Raw genomic sequence first — 19,779 nt, 5'->3', positions numbered from 1 at the left:
GACCATGAAAAAGTTTGAAACTAGTAAAGATTTCGAAAAATCTGGCAAAATAAGTTTGAGTTTCGGCTGGTATGTAGCTGATTGGAAAATCGAGACTTTTTCGGATACTTTATGTACATTTTGGATTTTGAGAACTTGAAACTGGTGGAACATTGGTGGTCTTTTTACATAAAGTTTAATAGAAAATCAATTACTTATTTTTCCGTTTGTATGTCCAATTTTTCTGGTAGCAGCTATTTGAAATTTGAGTAACAACAAGATGAATTAAAAAATGGTTTCTGAGGTATTAGTTTCACTGAGAATGTCTTGAACCGGTTTTTGTCTAAACAAGAAATTGAATATTTAGGAATGGTCTTCAAATGAAATATTATAAATCTAGAGTGAAGCGAAAAAACTTTTCCGAAAAGTAATAACAATTCGCCATATAGCGCCGATTTTTGCGCCGCCGCCGCCGGTTAAAAATTGTATTACGCCGAAGCGAGCCGACGAAAAAAAACTTCAGTCGATTCACGCCGCCGCCGATACTCTGAAAAATGTTTACAGCCGCCGCCGAACAAAAGCTGAACCGGCGCACACCTCTAATAGGGAAAACCATCAATAACATCCCAAATATGGAACTTCCCATAATCCTTGAACCGAAATCAAGGAGAGGGGAAGTAGTGACGAGTTGTATGTATAAGAAACACTGGAATTAGTATCCCAAATTATAGTTACCTATCTTTTATTGATCTAGAAAAAACTTGAAAAATCCTTATATGGACGGACATACATGACTTTCCCAGGTCATATCTCAGGCTCCCGAACATGGATCATGCCCGGCCGGCTGAAATCAGAAGTACTTGAATGTAGCTTTCGAATGACACCACTTTTATGAAAAATAAATTCGAAATGGCCAGGGAAAATGGCTTCAAAGTTGATGAATTTTCCGGGACACTTTTTAGGTGAACCCTAATAACGACTCCATTCCAACTCCTCTGAAAAAAGTTCTTCCATGAAATATCGGTAATGAGCCATACTTTCAGAACAGAAGAAATTTTTCAAAAAAACATTGTATTTTCGGAGATATTCGACTTTGAAGGTTTTCATATGAATGGCTTTTCCGGCCGGAAAAACGATTTTCCATTTTCCGGAAAAAAAATTGTTCCACAACTTTTCGTGGCAAAACACATGGAACAAAGAAAAATCTTAAAGAACTTAAGGCGCACGGAGCCCTTTTTTACGACACAAGGACCTGGACTAAATTTTAGTAATTCCTTTTTCAAAGATACGCCATGTAAAGGGTTCATAAGATCAGGGCCGAATTATCGATTCCAGTGCCATGGGCAACAGTTGTTGTAAGGTGATGGAATTATCTTGGGCGGAGCGAGCGAGAAAATTTTGGTGCTTTTACTTTCAAAATGTTCTATTTCTCAATTCTCATTACATCGCCTTAAACAGTTCCAGCATCCTGCGCCGGGCTCTTGCCGCCCTTGCCTAAGATTTTGTGAGTAGTATACTTCCAGATTAAATTTGATCGAACGACTTCACTTTTAAACTTCTCGTATACGTAGACGTTCAGTTATTTTTATCAGCGTAAATCATGTGGCGCCAAAATTTCTATCAAATGTTCGAAGTTATTAACAAATGAGAGACAAACTTAGCTCAGATATTCGAGTTACGTAATTTAAAATATTTTGATATAACACGACCATCATTATAACAATATTGAAATAAACTTCCATATAAAGCACCACACGTCTGACTATATGTAACGCTTTTCATGTACATGTATTTAGAGAAGAGCAAAAAAAAAGAAAAAATGGGGGATGATAAGTTGGTTTGGCATGGCTCCAGGAAAATATAGCTGTTGTGAAATATGTTGAACTACAACACACACACATATATATACACACTACTATTCTTATAACATTTTGAGGAATATAATTTTCGGGTGATTCACTTTGAATTTTGTGTGGTGCTTTTCTTCTTCTTCATTTTCAGATTTTGTATTTTATGAACTTTGCATTTTCACATATATGATTATGGTTGGTTCCTATAATGGAACCGATTCAGTATGGTTGGAAAATATGTAACACTTTTTTTTCACTGATGCCGATGCGATGCCAAGAACCATTATCTTATAAACGAAGAATGAAGACATGGCAAAAAAATAAATAAATTTGAAATTGCTTTTCAATTCATTAAAAGTCAATTAAAAAACTATTAGCCAAACCATATTTTTTGTGTTCGTCTACTCCTTCGCTCCTTCTTTAAATTATATAAGAAACTTGTTGTGTGGGTTGACGATTTCGAAAAGAAAAGAATAGGGATGAGTCCGTTATGTGGGAGCAATAGGTTGCTGCACTTTTACCCACTTATTTTCAATGATTCAAATTGAATCAACGCAAAACATTCTTCGAAGCATGAAAACCAGATCCCTTCTTATGAATGCAACCCTTTATCAGCCATTAAATACAATAAAAATTAAATTTATTTAATCCTAAATTTGTACATGACACCAATTCCACCCATGGAGTGGCTTCTATTAAATCCCAGAACATTAGATCGATTTTGTTCATGGATTTGATTCTTCAATGAAGGGTTCAAAAATTTTGAAAATTTGTTCCCATCTAGAAAATAGGTAAAAATTCTTTTGGGGATAACGGATAACTCCGAGATCATTGTTGCGCAGCAGCATCTCAATGTGATCAAAAATATTATTATCATCGAAGAAGTCAACGACAACATTGCCTGACTGAACGACATGGCCTGAAAGCGGTCATTCGCCTGTCTGAATCGAATTGGAACAGTTGTCATTTAAGTTTATCATTAAAATCCGTCTTTCAAAGTCGCAAAAATTTAATAATTCAAGAGTGATTGAGTTTGGTCTTGTTAGCTGATGTTCCTAAGGAAGTAAACTTTTCATTGAGTTTTGTTGTTGCAAAGTAAGTCTGAATTCACGTTCACCATCCATTTTCATTCCGTCTTGTCTTCGTGTACAATGTATATGACAGTTGACATTTCATACAATAGAGCAAAGTGGAGACAATGTGGAATCAAAACGGATGACTTTGAGGCTACCTTAAGGTTAAATCTTAAATCACTATATGATTTGGACTCGCTTTAAATTAGTAAGGGCGGTTCATCAAAGACGTTCAGTCGTTTATGGTTTTTTGGATTCCGCATTTCGGTACAGCCAATCCGATTTCAATGATTTTCCCCCTCCACTTTTAGCACAGTTTTCGTTTTTGTAGTAGTCCTAAGGCCTTCAAAACTTTCGTAATTTTCGGAAAATCTATGATAATTGTTAGACGGGTTAGACGGGTTAGACTAACGATAATGACGCTAACAATATGGTTAACTGTAGAGGTTTCATTTTTCGATTGCCGATCTAGGCTTTTGATATTTTTACATTTTTATAGATTTAAAGAAAAGCCGCCATACAAAAGCTCACTGCTCACGTACCTTATTGCTACGCAAGGTGACCTTTCCTCCACATCGCGCACAACACCTAATATTACAATAGTGGCATATGTGTCCGACACCATCCGCAAATTTGGTCTTCAAACAAATGTGGCACGTTGCGTCTAATTCCACTCCAGCTTTCTTTTGCTGCTCCGATCGTTGCCGTATCGTATCTTCGAGCACTGCTACTTCGTCTTGTTTTCGCCTGAAAACGACGACCATCGAACGCAAAAAGTTAGTTGGGATCACTCCACCAGTCATCGACAATTTAAAAAAAAAAGTTTTCGATCTTACCTCATTATCTCGTTTTCTCGTTCCTCCTCCTGTTTCTGGCGCATCATCACACCCTCGATGATAGCTCGCTCTTCAGCGGTCAGATGCGATAAATCGGGCATGTCGGCCATCTTAATCTGGTTGCCGGAAAATTAACGCTAAATTCCCGTTTGCACGCGTGGCACACACCAGATTGTTACTGGAAATTTCACAACATACACATGTAGCACGCACACTGATCGTCGTTTAACATTTTTTTACAGTTTTCCACGAAACATTATTTTTGTTGTGAATTTTTGAATTTTTTTTTGGATTTTAAATTATTTTCAATATTTATCGCGAATGTGTTTTTGCTCCGCCTCTGAATTCATTCAAACCGGCATGTGGTCTTATAATCTAAATTTTAATTGCAAATTTCATTAGTTTCCGGAGTACCAATAGCGCCGGTATTATCATTGTGTGTGATGTCGTGTGAAATGGATAGAACAAGGACATAAAATAGGAAAAAGGGTCTTCCCAATTTTTAGCGCACTTTTTGAACCTCCTATCTTGCGCCTACATTCGGAAAAACTTGTAAAACTTTAGTATTCGAGTTTAGAATGATAAACCGTTATGGTTCGTAGGTATAGAGTAGTGAATTGGTTCTCGCATTCTTTACATGCATTGGTACATTATACCCCCTGAAAACCCGTGCTTTCACCTACAAGAAATGCATACTATGCGAGCTAATTGTAATTTCGTGAAGTTTTGACATTTCACGATTTCACCCATATATTTTATGTCATGATGACGTAACCATTAAGTAATTTATTCACGCGAAAATTGATTACAAAAAAATCACGTAAAATGAGCCGAAAATATTCTTTCTGTAATGGATCACTGCTATGTGATGGTAAACTTTCGCTTGGAGAAGGCCTTAAAGAAGGATTCTTTTGAAAAAAAAGCCTGCTGAAATCCGACGCATTTTCCAGTGGACGTTCTTAAATGTGTCTAGAAAGGTAGGTATTCCCAGAAGCCAAAACTACTTTCGAAATTAGTCCTCGACGCTTGTGTGGCCAGTGGGAGGTGATCAAAAATCTACAACATTTCTTATGGAAATTTCTCCAGGTACACTAAACGTAAAAAGTCGTGTGTGGTGTCGTTAGAAGCTAATGTCATGTACTTTCGGGGCTTATTGGTCCTATTGGCTTTCAAATTCACTGAGATATGAGCAGTTGAAAAAAATAGAAAAAATTGGACTACTTCGAGTTGAGGAATAGGGTGTAGCGTTTTGCAACCTTTTTTTAATTTTTTAAGGTCTGCGGGTAGGTTCGATGCAGAATGGTCCACTGAACACGAAAATACGATTCACTCGTGCTACGGGTGTAGCAAGCATACAAAACTGAATACGTCACGCGGAAATGTCCTTGTGACATAACTGTCAAACTTACATAGACACCCATGCAAAATGATTGAAAAATGTTGACATAAAATATGTGAGCCATATGTCAAATATTTTTCATGCTTGATGTAAACGCTTATTTTTCAGACATTTTACATGTATTTTGCACGGTCTCGTGATTGATAAGATGAGTACAAAGTCCGTGAAAAATACATACAAAATCGACCACTACAAAATGCTTGCACAATATGATCAGATAGCCAAATGGCGGAAAAATATGTGGAATTACAAAGTTACCAAAAAGTGTATGCCAGACGGTATGCTATTTTCCAGTCATTTTTCAAACATTTTTCAGAAACTGTATACTCATTCTTCAGGTTTACACAAAGGTAAATATATTGGCAGAGGTAATGCCATACAGACACGCGGCCTAGCACAATACTTCGATCCTAATGACACCTTTTTTTAAATGGTTGACTATGATTTACTTGTGTTTATAGCGTTTATAACGAACTTTCGTGCCACTGCACATCTGATTCGGTTATATATGGCATGGCATTACCTCCGCCCATATATCTACCTTGGTTTACACTGAGCTTCCATAATATTTGACAGATAAGTCATACATTTTATGTCAACATTTTTCAATCATTTTGGCGTGGGAGAATGAAAATGGAACTTAAAACTTAAACAAAATCCCAAAAGAAACATGTAATTCGACAATTTTGGCCAAGCATTGTTGGCATTAATACAGTAGCACAACTATTTTATGAATGGACTTTGTGTAGCGAATTTGAATGAATTTTGCGAAGAAAATAAGCTTGGCAAATTTTCTGCGAATTTATACAAATTCAAAGTGGAAGAGAAAGAGAATAGACGAATGGAAAAAGTCAATGTGGGAAAGGGGGACGGCGTACGATATATTCTTTTATTGTAGCTAGGAATTTAGATTGAAATTTTTTTTTTGTGCTGCGACATAGATATTGAGATGCGAAAATTTAATGCACTCTTGGTTTTTTAATTAATTTTCAATCAAAAATTAATAAAATCATCTACGATATTGCGTATAAGCGTAAAAGCGTTTATTACAATGGACACGTTACAAACGTTACTGTGATGTTTGAATTCAATTGCTACATTCATGGCAACTATTGAAATAGATGCAAAAATTCTGCTAGCAACATCAGCTTGTTCGTTAGACCAACATAATCTATCTTAGAACCTAACCTCAGGAATTGATTCCATTCTCCACCAAACATTTTGTTTTTAAATCGGTTGAGACTTACGCCAGTTGTCGTGTTAACAAAGAGCAGAAAGGGCTTCTTTCGAGAACTACCACAGATGGTTGCACCGATTCCTCCCATTTTCGAACTTGACCTGAGGATTTCACTACTTCGTCGAATAAAAAAACGTTTTTGAAAATCGGTTGAGATTTACTCAAGTTATCGTGTTAACAAAGGGCACAAAATTTTAACATTTAACGTTTTTTCATCACATTTCCATACATTTTTAATCATAGTGAACGTGTTACGTACGGTGTATTTTCTTTTGTAAAACCCATGACTTACAGTCAAGGGAATAACAAAGGAAAAACAAAAATTTGAAAAATTGGCTAGATTTTGAACCTGAGTTCGAACCATTCGAACTTTTTCGCATTGAATTTGCAATAGATTAAGTTGAAAAAAGACTAGATGGTCTACAAGGGTAAATTGACAGCTGACAACAGTAATCTTCTTCTTCTTCTTTTTCAGCCGGTTTCTATCCACTGCTGGATGTAGGCCTCTCCAACTTCTTTCCATTTCGTACGATCCATTGCCATTTGCTGCCAGTTTGTACCTGCAATATTCTTAATTCCGTTTGTCCATCTCTCTGGTGGTCTACCTATAGCTCGTCTTTTATATGGTCGCCAGTTCATGGTCTTTTTGGTCCAACGTTCGTCTGTTCTTCTTGCAATATGTCCCGCCCAGCTCCATTTCAGAGATGCTATTCTTTCCATGACATCAACGACCCTGGTTTGTTGTCGAATCCATTGATTCGTCATTCTGTCTCTGAGTGTTATTCCAAGCATACTCCGTTCCATGGCTCTTTGTGTCACTCTCAATTTATCTTCGGATGCATTCGTTAAAGTTAACGTTTCCGCTCCATAAGTGAGCACTGGAAGGACACAAGTGTCGAAAACTTTGCGTTTCAGACTTTTATTCATTTTGCTTTTGAAAATTAGTCTGAGTTTTCCGAACGCTGCCCATGCAAGACCAATCCTACGTCTTATTTCTGCAGTCTGGTTGTCCAGACCTAACTTCTGTTTATGTCCTAGATATACGTAGCTGTCGACTCGTTCAATGACAGTGTCACCAAGTTTGATTTCTCTATCGCCCCCGATGTTGGTCATGACTTTTGTTTTCGATAAGTTCATCTTGAGGCCAACTTTGCTTTTAATTACTTTATTTCACTTTAGTTGAACAAAAGTTAACGAAAGTGATCAAAAGTGAACTGATAACAGCTGCCAATTTACCCCTATAAACCATGTCGTCTTTTTTCTAACGTTACAAAGTAACACTTAATACCCCGTTATTTTTCTGCGGAACAACGGTACGAAATTAACTCTAACAAGATGCACTGACTGAGAAGTAATGAAGTAAATCGAGAAATTCAACATGGAATGCTAATATAGCAAAACTGCAATAAATAGCTCTTTGAATATAGTCTGGAACTAAAAGAGGAAACGACGACACGTTGAAAATGGGCTTTGTCGAGACAGAGTAATGCGTTGACCTATATTTATGAGTCAGATAATGGTTTCGCATCATCATCGGAAAAATGTCACTCTATATTCAGTTAGACTTGCAGTCATTGCATATCGCACAAAATATTTTTTAAATAATGAGCTGATGGGAAACTGCTATATAATGTACATACAATCAATAACTATACTGGGCCGGATATTACAATGATAAACCGATTACCACCGCCAAATGAGAAGAATGATTCTGTGGTTATTAATTTGGTAAAATGAAGTTATGGCACGAACAGCGAGCTAAAAGAACTGAACGTGAGAAAAACGGAAGAATGGAGTGCATTTCTTTTGCAATCTATAATATAACATAGTGGAGAAACAGGTGAAAAAGAAAAATCCCCAAGAGATCACGAACGTTGCGAGGACGAGACAGTACATCATATTCGCAAAATTTCATTTGAGACACAAGTTAGGAAATAGTTATTAGAGAAGCGTAAAATTACGAAAAACGTTGTGCCTAACTTGTGCAAAGAGACTGTTTTAGCGAGTTTTACCGATGTTTGTTGTCGCTAAAATTACAAGTGCACCATAGTGTCAATGTGTCTATGTGTATGTGTCAACCTCGCTTTCGCCTCGGGCTGACAATCGGCATCTAGTGCGATGATACCCCTTCATACGATTCTTGTTGCTTAAATAACTAAATTTATGCTCACCAAGTTAGGAAAACTATTTTATGTAGAGTAACGGTATCTGTTGGAATTGTAATTCGTACTAGTCATATGGACGTTTGATTTAGGCTTGTTCTGTTGTCTTTATGTAAGTTGAACTTGTCATCGAATAAATCACTCTTGTCTATCACTTTGAACTGTAAAGAAGTTTTTATTTACACTGCGAAATATATATGAACAACAGGTTATGGCAGCCCAGTTGGCATTAAATAAAAGTCGAAAAGTGAATGTAAGAATCAAGTGAATCGTCTAAATTGATTTTCGTGAATGGATGTTTTGAGATTCCTGGGAAATATTCAGATTGAATTGTGACAACATCGCTGGTCTACAAAATGTTAGGTGAAGAATCGAGCACGAATCGATCAGTACCGAAGCTGATGGGAAGACACAATTATGATACGTGGAAAGTGTACGCAAAATCGTTTCTAGTCATCAAAGGTTTTTGGACGTGTACTCAGACAAAACTGGAAGAAAATGCGAGTGCAGTCAACAAAGAAACGGATCTGAAAGCATGGTCGACAATAAATTTGCATGAGAGTATCTTGTCGTACATCATTGATACCGCAACAGCAAAGGACGCATGGGATAATCTTCAAAAAGCATTCGAAGACAGCGGATTGTGTCGCAAAGTCGAACTACTGAAGGAATTGGTTCAATTATCTTTAGAAGAATGTGACTCAGTGGAGGATTATATAAATCGATTGACGATGACGTCACTCAAAGTAACAAAAACCGGATTGAAACTGGACGATGAATTGCTGGCATCACTAATGTTGGCGGGCCTACCGATCGAATGTAAACCGCTAGTAATGGCAATAGAAAATTCAACTGCGAAATTGACGTTGGATTCTGTGAAGACATTGCTTCTACAAGACCCGAAACTAGCTACGAAGAAAAGTCGCGGTGGTGCATTGATGGTAAGATCGTCGAAAAATGGAGCGTTTAGGTTTCGTTGTCATACATGCGGTGAAAGGGGTCACATGGCGAAAGACTACGAAGAAACACGAAGAACGCGAAACAGACGAATGGAATTGTTCTACAAGAAGAGAAGTAGAACAGAGAACGCCGAATTATTCTACAAGAAGAGAAGTAGACTCTAAAGTATCGAAAGGATTTTGAATTATTGAAGACAGTGAAGTAGTTGTTTTACGTAATTTGCCTTGAAATTTTTAACTGAAGCGAATTGATCAGTTTAAGGGACTTTCCCATTATTGTTTTGATATGACCGTACGCATTAAGGAAGTGTGTTGGAATCGTAATTCGTACTAGTCATATCAACGTTTGATTTAGGCTTGTTCTGTTGTCTATCACTTTGAACTGTAAAGAAGTTTTTATTTACATTGCGAAATATATATGAACAACAGTATCCTCATGTTGCGAAACGTCAATTTTACGCACTAGTGTGTGTATGAAAATCCATTAACGCACTACTGTACATAATTCCTGTATCAGGAAAATTTCGCGACTCAACACAATGGTCACAAACATAGGAGGAAATCACCTACACACAAGAAGTGTATTCCAAAAGCAGTGTACGAAATTCGAATGGAAAATACTTTTGTCCCACCTCCATTAGTTTTTGATATCTTAGTTGATGAAATTTAAGGTTATTATCCATAGGATACTCGCTACTTAATGGCTGTTGGTAGTGTTGTACATTGTGAACGGGAAAATGAATGAAACTCGCTAATTTTACACTTTGTACATCAACACCACCAACTACTGTAAGTTATCGAAACAAAGAAGAAAATCACATGATTTAACAATGTAGCACCGGTATTTGTACTGGCTAACACATTTTTCACAAACTCTTTATCATCTCCACTGATGGAAATGACCCAACTGCCTCATTAGTTTCACCGCGTCTCGATAGTCAATTAAAGTCAATTTCTGAATATTTTACGAAAAACTGGTGCCGACAATGAAGAACATGACCACAGTTTTTATCACAATTTCCGATTTCACATGCTAACTCAACAACTGTTTCGGTGTGTTACAACCGATCGATTTTATCAATTTAGTTTTCGCAGTACACCCCGAAAAATCGAAGAAAATCATCGAGAGACTAAAACAAAGAAGTGTGCACACATATCATCCCACTTATATTCCACATTATTTCACAATAGAGGACAGCGACCCAGAAAACATATTCGTCGCTATGCATAGATTGATGAGACGGATTTCAGATGTTCTTTCGGGATTGGAAAAACTGATTTTCCTCCTTTTTGTTCAGTTCAAATTGTTGGATAGCGATTTCGACACATTGAAATTAAACACCGAAAAAGGGTCACTGAAATCTTAATTGTATGAACCCGCTGGTAAAGCGAACAAAATTTTATTGGAAGAAGAAAATACAATTAATCGGCGCATGTCCAAACAATTTTTTTTTTTCACAGACATAAATTGGATGTGTATACCATTGTACATGGCCTCATAATCTGAATAAAATCAAAATGTAATAGTGTAATGGAAGCACAGCTGTTCAATCTGTTCAATTCGATGACAAAAAAAAAGTTTTTCTTTTGTCGAATTAGTAATTCCGAAGATAAGATCAACAAAAATCAATTTGCCACTTTCAGAATGAAAAATGTTTGAAAGTCGTAAAATGGGACAAGTGATTGCCAAGCGTCAATAGAAATATTTTCTAACGTTGTTGTCTAAATTTCGATTTCTTAAAAAATAAAAAAATAAAACGAGTCGAACAGGGGCTGATAAAAAAAACAATCAAGAAAGTACTCATCGGAACAATAAAATGGGTTTCAAGTTAATTGTGAACTACTGGTCTTTGCACTCTATACCGAAAAGTAACAGTGTGGTATTGCAGGCATTAACCTCTAGCAAAAAAATCGGGGTAACACAAAAAAAATCGCTAAGAAAAGTCTGCATTCGCACAGGCCATGACACTTTCGCACGCTACATTTGACTATACATTAATTATGTTCGATTTTGCATTTTGATCGACTAATAATCAAAAAATAAATTCGACAATTCTGTGGCAAGTGATAATTAATTTTCATTTGCCAAAAAATATTACTAATTAACAGATTAATTAATAAGAAATAAAGAAAATGAAAACAAAATCCACATTTGATCGTGTAGCATTATAACTAACTTTTTAAAAACGAAATTCGTGATAATTTGGAAAACATTTGAGCGTTTCAGAAATATATCATCGCCGTGGTTAGAACACATTTATTTTTGCGGGTGGGAAATTGTTTAAAAACAAATCCATGTCAATTTGTACAATATTTCGGTAAACAAATTAGAGCACATAATTTCACTGAAAAAACGATGATTGGGTCAGACACACAATAGAATTCGCTTAGACACACACAGCTTTCCTTTTTCTTTAAACAATTTATCACTGTCCATTTGTATGCGATATTCATTGATATATACACAGTTCTCTTCAATTCTTCCTACTTCAATTAAGAAACAATTTGCGAGCATCATTTTAAGACAGCCTGCATACACGGTTGTAATAGGTGAAAACTCTACTCGAATATCAATCAAATATCAAAAACAAAAAGAAAATCCTTATCGAGAAAGCGAGCACAATGATATGGCTGACAGTGTTGTGTGAAAATGGTCCGCAACGAGAAAACTTTTTACTCACACTTTTTTACACAGAAAACTTTTGTAAAATGGCACGTCTGTTACACGAATCGATCCGCATACGTACGGACATTGTTTTGCGCGTGAAATTTTCTAGTTTTAAACATTTTTTCTGCCGAAAATATCACAAAAAACCCTAAGCACAAGTCGTAACAAATTTCTTCTTTTTTTCGTTTAATTCGGTGAAACTTTGGTGTGTGTCGTTTCGTTCGTTTACTTGACGTCACACAAGCAGTATTGATTTTTTCCAAGTTTTACTTGGAAAAATTGACGGCAGAGCTTTTCGATGTACCAGATTGTAGAAGGGTTTTTTTCGTTTTGTTAGGTTGTTTTTCCTCCTACACACACACAAACACATTGTTCGTCCAGGGGTGCGGCACCTTTAGTTTGCATTGTGGTTTTTGGATTTATATCTTTTGAAAAGGCTTTGTTTCAGCTTTTTATGGTAAGGAAAGTCGGGGTGAAAAGTGAAAGTAAATTTTCTGAGAATTTTTTCTTGAATTTTCATTAGTAGTCCAGGACCTTGTGTCGTCAAAAACGGCTCAGCTTGTGTTTAATGGAAAAAAAATTGAACACAAATTTTTCTGAGAAATGGAAAACCGATATTCCTTCTGGAAAAGCTATTTATATGAACAACTTAAAAGTCTCCCAAACTAAAGAATCTTTTTTAGAATTTTTGTTCTTGAACAATGCCGATAATTTATGTAAGAATTTGGTTTTGATGGAAATAGTGGAAATAGTAATTTATGCAACTCGAGATCATAATGTTCGAAACTGCTACATAAAACGTTGTATGAATCTCGGTGTGAAGTACTATAATAACTGAATAACTATTATGCAACCGAGGTGCAAAGTACTTTATTAGGCTCTATTATAAATAATAATAAAAAAAAAAATAGATCATGTCCGGAGCGATAGCAGAGGACTTGACGCAGTCTAACCCCCAAAAAAAAACGAAGAAAATTTTTTGAGGCGCGGCAACTATGTATATGCGAGAATTCTATTTTCGCCAAAATGTCCAACATCGTAACTAAATTATTGTCACTTGAAATACAAAGAAAATTATCTATCATACGCCTACCAAAGTGCTCGGGAACCGGATATATTGCGTTTTCAGCATGAAAAATGCATTCTCCAAACAATAAAAATCTTTCAAGTTACTCTGTATGTTTCTACCAATCGATGGTTGATCTCGGGAAACCCGCAGCCAATCTCCATGAAAGTTTGCAGGAACCTTAGTCAGGTCATAAGAACTTAAGTTTCATTCATCATTATCCCAGGAAAAATCAGAATTTTGTGTAATTAATTAATTAATTAATTTTCGGAACATATAAAAATGTACAGCTATTTTGTGATGATTTTGTGAAGTTGGTTGTAATTTGGTCGAAATTTCAAAATTCAAAGCTTTTGAATATTATGGTTACCCACAACCCACCATGTAGGTAATTAGAAAAATTTGGGCAATTTCGGGGTATGTTGGGCAACTGGAAATATTTGGTCACTTTCGGTGTAGCTGATTTTCACCAAATTTTCAATTTTCGTCAAATTTTTGAACCTCGTCAAATTTTAGATTTTCGTCAAGTTTTGTGAAATTTCGTCAGATTTTTAACCTAAAACTTCCAAAACGAGTGAAATCCTTTCAAAATTTCTACGAGAAAAGTGTGACGCAGTCTTTGTAGTACAATATCTAAAATGAATGATATCGCTAGAGTTGACGCTTTCAGCTTCGGTACGCAAAAATTAAATTGTGCACCCAAGTAGTTCAAACAAGCTGGCTTAGTTTTCCTCATCATCTGCCAAATAATTTTTACAAAAAAAAGATTGACTGAAAACAACAAAAATCTGCGTCGCATGTGGCATGCATTGACAACCAATCATCGACTGAAGTATGTCATTGTTTTGGCAGAGATGTTTACTCTTTGACAGCCAATCACCGACTGAAATATGTCCTTGTTTTGTCAGTGATGTTTACTCTTTGACAGCCAATCATCGCCTGAAATGTACCATTTTTTAGGCCGAGATATTTACTCTTTGACAGCCAATCACCGACTAAAGTATGTCCTTGTTTTGTCAGAGATGTTTAGTCTTTGACAGCCAATCATCGACTGAAGTGTACCATTGTTTAGGCCGAGATGTTTACTCTTTGACAGCCAATCATCGACTGAATGTCCTTGATTTCGCAGAGGTGTTTACTCTTTGACAACTCATCACAGATTGAAGTTAGTTTATAGCATATCAAAAACTAAATTATTGTATCGGCGATAGTTATTTAAGATACTTAGGAAGTTTAAGAATGAAAAATAAGCTGATCAAATTTTACATTACAAAAATTGTCAGTCAAGGGAACTGACCCACCCAAAAGATGGGACCTTTTCAGATGATCTTTAAGACGTAAATATTGTTCCAAAGGAAACAGTTTCGAAAAAGGAAAAAATAGCTTCCAGGCCCTCAGTCCCACATAGCCCATCTTCGAACTTAATCTGGGGAAATTAATTCCATGCACTGTAAAAAAAGATTAATCGAAATTGGTTGAGAATTACTCAAGCTATCGTCTCAACAAAAAATTGTTACCCATATTTAACGTTTGTCATAACATTTCATCATTGCGAATCACATTTTTCTCCGCCGGCGTAAGACCCTAACTTTCAGTCAAGGGAATAAATGTCGTGGTAAGCAATCAAAAAACTATACGAATGTTAAAACCACTGTAATCACTGTAATAAGAAGAATCGAGTGGTAGTTTTGAATTTGCCGATGGACCTGACTAATTCATAAGAAGAACAGGTAAGTTTCATCAATTTTTTACTTTTATTTTATTCATTAAAATTAACTAAAAATAAAATTTGCCACCGCAGACGGTAGGATTCGAACCTACGCTCCCAGAGGGAATCTGATTTCTAGTCAGACGCCTTAGACCGCTCGGCCACGTCTGCTCTTGCGTCGAATGCATTTAACGCCATGTACACCACTTTAATGTGTTAGAGAGAGTAAAACACTCAATAAAACGAAAAAAGAGAGAGAGAGAAATTTATGTAGAGCGATTCTCTCTACATTCATTCATTCATTGGAGCATTTTAGTGAAAATACACGTCGGTACACATTTTATACCATGCACACCATTGCGAAGAGAAAAATACTGAACAAAGAGAAAAATGCTCAAAAATATTATAATAAAAGAGAAAATTGTGTGCGTACTCTCTGTGTCTGTGCATCCATTCATTCATAAGCGCTATTTAGAATTATACCAGTCGTCGGTCGACCGGTGTTTTCGTATTATCTTTATACCAAATTAGATTTCTTCGATGTAATGAGTAAAGATGCCAGGTGTTTTGTTGATATGTTTGCTTTTGAAATATAAATAATTGTAGAACGTCTAGGCCAATGTTAATTTCTTGTTCAAAATTGTTCAAGACTTATTCCGGCTTTTAACTTAATTCCCTCCTGGAAACTACACCCTTGGAAATTGCATTATCAGGAAACCTCGGTTGGCCTACAGTAGAGACGCTACAATTTTCAGTACTTTATTCTCTGTGCTACTCGTACACTCGGGCGAATAGTCCATAAGATGAAACCTTTTGATTTATTTGGAACAAATTTTTTCTTTTTTCGAAATCGATAAGACTTCGATAAGATCACGAACGCTTCATATATAAATAAGCAGCACACTCGAAACAAAAGCAGCACACTTTCTCTGAGTAGTTGCACTCGTAAACACACAAAATAACAATGAAACACTACGCATTATCGTGTCTCATTTTAATGTCTATCCAGGCGACGCCGATCCATTCATTACCAAATCCAATAAATAAAATTTTACTGGAAAAAATTGAAGACATTCGTAGCCGAATGCCTTGCGGAATAAATGGAGGACCTGGTCTGGTACCGTTTCGTGAACAATTTGTCGATGTTACCTATAACAACAGCACCAACATTGGGTGAGTCGGCTTTCGTAATTACCAAAATGAAAAGTTTGGTTCAGCCCATGTCCTTAATTTCTAAAATTTTAGAATCGATGGTTTCCTGCAAGATCTTCTAATCGACAATCTAAATAGCTTCGTCGTGGATAAAATCGACTTTAGCCTTCTACGCCTGAAACTGGACTTTGGTTTCACACTACCGCATACACTGATTCAAGGTCAATACAATATTACCGGCCAGTATTCGAGTAGAATCAAAATCTGGGGTAGCGGACCATTTTCCGTTGAATTGAACGGTATACGACGTACAGATGCTTTTGAGATACTAGCCCGAACATAGAAAATGATATCTGTGTGTCTTTCCGATGCATACAATGCTCCTTTCACTCAAATGTAACACTACGTATCCGTTGGTCCTAATAACGTCTACCTCTAAATTTATACAATTTGAATTACGCAAATCGAGGTTTCTCCATTCGGAGATATCCCCTGCACCAATAACTGTCCCATTATTTTTCAAACTTTCTTGTGAAGCGGGTGCAGCCGTCATTGGGACTAACGGATGCGTGTTTCATAGTCAGGGCACCGAGACCATAAAAAGTATCAAATTGTTGAATCTTCTTCGTTCGGACTAGTTTCTCCAACAGCTCTACAAATTAGAAAAAGGATTTTTCCTCAAGAACGGAAACCAATCGAAACGTTTTCTACTTTCCCAAGATTTACAGCTAAGCGGCTCACTGCTTCTAAGAATTCACCAAGGCTATTTAGATATGACACAATTACAGACTTTGCTAGCGTTAAATTCGCTGAGCTCGAACATTGCTGGCATCTTAGGTTCCGACGAGGCTTCATTCGTTTTTAACAAGATGATCGAAGAGTTGCTACCAAAAATGCTCGATACATATAGCACTGACATTGGACAGATGATAAGTGAATATTTGCGGCCAATTGCTAATCAACATTTGCATAAACTGACCCTATCGGATATTATTGGTGGAGGAGGAACTGATAAACCACCATGTGACGTTTGATATCATTCAGTTGTTAGATGTTAAGTACTTCAAAACAAGAATCGAACTTATTGGAAGAAAATACAGATCTTGGATCGATCAAATCGTCTAGGCCAATGTTAATTTCTTGTTCCAAATTATTCAAGACTTATTCCGGCTTTTAACTTAATTCCCTCCTGGAAACTACATCCGTGGAATAGCATTATCAGGAAACCTCGGTTGGCCTGTAGTGTAGAGGGCGCTACAGTTTTCAGTACTTCATTCTTTGCGCTCTATTTTACTGTGAAATAACTTCACTCTGGTCCAGTCTCTGGTAAATATCCATGAAATGTCTTTGCAGTTTGCCTATTTTGATGAATAGAATTTTAAATTAACAGGAACTTCAGAAGAATTATCTTAATAGAACCTGCATATTTACCATCAGGTATGATCCACCCTATAAAATCCAAAGTCAGTGTGCGATGATGGATTTGTGATATGTATTTCCTAACTATTTTCAAAAACGAATCAATGAGCAACATTTACAACGACGAAATCGATTTGGTATAATAAATACGACAACTGAACCTATACGAACTATACACTGACCGACATGTATTCTCACTATATTGCTCCAATGGTCAATGAATGAATGAATGTAGAGAGAGTCGCTCTGCACACATCTTCACATAAATTTCTCTCTCCGTTTTTTTTTTCGATTTATTAAGAGGGTTTTACTCTCTCTAACACATTAAAGTGGTGTGCATGGCGTCCGCCGCAAAAGCAGACGTGGCCGAGCGGTCTAAGGCGTCTGACTAGAAATCAGATTCCCTCTGGGAGCGTAGGTTCGAATCCTACCGTCTGCGGTTAACAATTTTATGCTTTTTTATTTTATTTTATTTTTATTTTTGAATAAATGAGCATGAATTGGTTGCGTAAACTTGTGACAATCGTACAGTTGGATGTAGGTCTAAAATTTATTTATATCTCAAGTTCAATTTTTGTTTTCGTCCATCGGGTTTCAACGCATGTGAGATGTACACATACCCAAATCCAAAAATGGAATTGTTAACTGGAGCCCAACAGGAACTTCCTTTTCGTATTGACTTTTTTCAACTTCACCTGTTGTTTGTTACGCCTTCTTTCTAATGGAAAGTAAATCTAAAGCACGCTAGGGGAGAGTTTTTGGGTATGACGGTGAGTTTTGTCTGTAATTTACATCTCTCGATGGATGGCTGTAACTGAAAATTGTGAAAAAAATTCTCAAAAAATTTCTGCGACTTTTTGCCGAAAGAATAATTCAAATATTCTTCAATAAATTGGAGTGTGTTCCACCATTTTGAAAAATCTTAAAAAAAAATACATAATATACATCGCCCAAAACCACTTACAGTGGAGGTGTGACGCAAGTCCTGTTATCCACTTACAAAAGAACTGATATCGGTGTAGGTGACGCTTACAGATTTGACACGCAACAAAATTTACGTCAAAAAGTGGCAGATGATTTGGCTTTCTTCCGTTTGAATTCCATTCTTTAAAAGAATATATATCACAATTATGAAAATTTTCCTTTCTCAACATCTGCCAGTTATGACGCATTTTTTTATAATTTTCTTTCTTAAAATTTTTCGGGTAAAATTGTGCAGTTTGAACGAAAATATTCTTCTTACAAAACTATATAACTTTCTCTTTCATCTCAACCTTCCAGCTTTCATTTGACAAAAATCGAAAATTTTACTAAATTCAAAAATTTGACGAAAATCCAAAATTTGACGAAAATCCAAAATTTGACGAAAATCCAAAATTTGACGAAAATCCAAAATTTGACGGAATTCCAAAATTTGACGTAAATAAAAAATTTGGCGAAATTCGATAATTTGACGAAATTTAAAAATTTAACGAAAATTGCAAATTTGACGAAAATCAATAATTTGATTAAAATCGAAAATTTGGCGAAAATCGAAAATTTAACGCACTTAAAACGCTCATAGCTACAAGATAAGCGACTTTTTAGGGAAACCATGAAACACGTGTCGACTAGAATGTGAAACTATACAACTTTGTCTTTTAAACGAACTTTCTATCTGCCACATTTTATGAGTTATGGGTCCTATAGTTCAATAGCTTAAAACGCTCATAGCTCCGAAATTATAAGCTTTTATGAAAATTCCTTCAAATTAGTTTCTTAAAATTACGTCCTTGACATTCACTGAAAATTTCAGCCAAATCCACCGGTAAATTCAAAAGTTTCGTTGTAACAAAGTGACAAAGGAACAAAGGTATAAAGGTTGGTAATAGTACATTTCGTACCTAGGACTAAAAGTGTGAGAAGTTTCCAGACATAGCCGAAGGCGAACAAATTTTGGCACTGTAAAAAAATCTTGAAAAATGTTTCATACAAAATAGGACTATTTGGCAGCTGTCATTCGAAGCACTTTTGCTTGGAATGCGTTGCGTACACACTTTCGTGTCAGTTCAATCATCTGTGTGCATTCAGAGCTCCCACTTAACTATTTTCAAGACACATTACTGGACTGATTTCGCGAAAAGTTGGATAGTCCATCTCAATCGACTTTTTGTACAATCACGGAATTTTGAAAACCGACACAGTTTCCATTTTGTGGTTTACTGGCTTTTTGTCAATTTTGCATGTATTTTTATATGAAGAAATCAAAAACTCAAGTCAAACACAGAAACA

General features: G+C 36.1%; 2 protein-coding genes and 2 non-coding genes across 10 annotated transcripts in view; 2 read left to right on the top strand and 2 right to left on the bottom strand.

Annotated features, from left to right (window-relative positions):
• LOC119075243 (regulating synaptic membrane exocytosis protein 1) overlaps positions 1 to 12,428 on the bottom strand; it is a 72,717-nt gene extending 60,289 nt beyond the window's left edge. For 2 of the 7 annotated variants that reach the window (XR_005087344.1, XM_037181640.1), the window contains exons 1-3: positions 12,177 to 12,428; positions 3,739 to 4,113; positions 3,445 to 3,649 (exon numbers count right to left, since the gene is read on the bottom strand). Coding sequence is in view for 2 of the 7 variants with exons in the window: in XM_037181640.1 (XP_037037535.1) it covers positions 3,445 to 3,649; positions 3,739 to 3,848 (315 nt within the window). In the remaining 5 variants the exon portion in view is untranslated. The remainder of the gene's footprint in view (positions 1 to 3,444; positions 3,650 to 3,738; positions 4,114 to 12,176) is intronic. The other 5 variants (XR_005087340.1, XR_005087343.1, XR_005087342.1 and 2 more) reach the window with 4 other exon arrangements.
• A 2,597-nt stretch (positions 12,429 to 15,025) lies between these two features.
• Positions 15,026 to 15,108, bottom strand: Trnas-aga. The gene has a single exon. It is a non-coding gene; the product is annotated as a tRNA-Ser (tRNA).
• A 756-nt stretch (positions 15,109 to 15,864) lies between these two features.
• Positions 15,865 to 17,210, top strand: LOC119075248. Its single transcript, XM_037181647.1, has 3 exons — positions 15,865 to 16,110; positions 16,183 to 16,388; positions 16,810 to 17,210. Exons 1-3 carry the CDS (start codon positions 15,902 to 15,904, stop codon positions 17,121 to 17,123), a joined length of 729 nt encoding a protein of 242 aa, XP_037037542.1. The 5' UTR covers positions 15,865 to 15,901; the 3' UTR covers positions 17,124 to 17,210.
• A 654-nt stretch (positions 17,211 to 17,864) lies between these two features.
• On the top strand, positions 17,865 to 17,947 carry Trnas-aga. Its single transcript has one exon. It is a non-coding gene; the product is annotated as a tRNA-Ser (tRNA).
• Positions 17,948 to 19,779: the final 1,832 nt, after the last annotated feature.

The sequence above is a fragment of the Bradysia coprophila genome, unplaced genomic scaffold, assembly GCF_014529535.1.
Source record: "Bradysia coprophila strain Holo2 unplaced genomic scaffold, BU_Bcop_v1 contig_193, whole genome shotgun sequence".
In the NCBI taxonomy this organism is placed as follows: domain Eukaryota; kingdom Metazoa; phylum Arthropoda; class Insecta; order Diptera; family Sciaridae; genus Bradysia; species Bradysia coprophila.
This window is presented reverse-complemented; position numbering and strand designations above follow the sequence as displayed.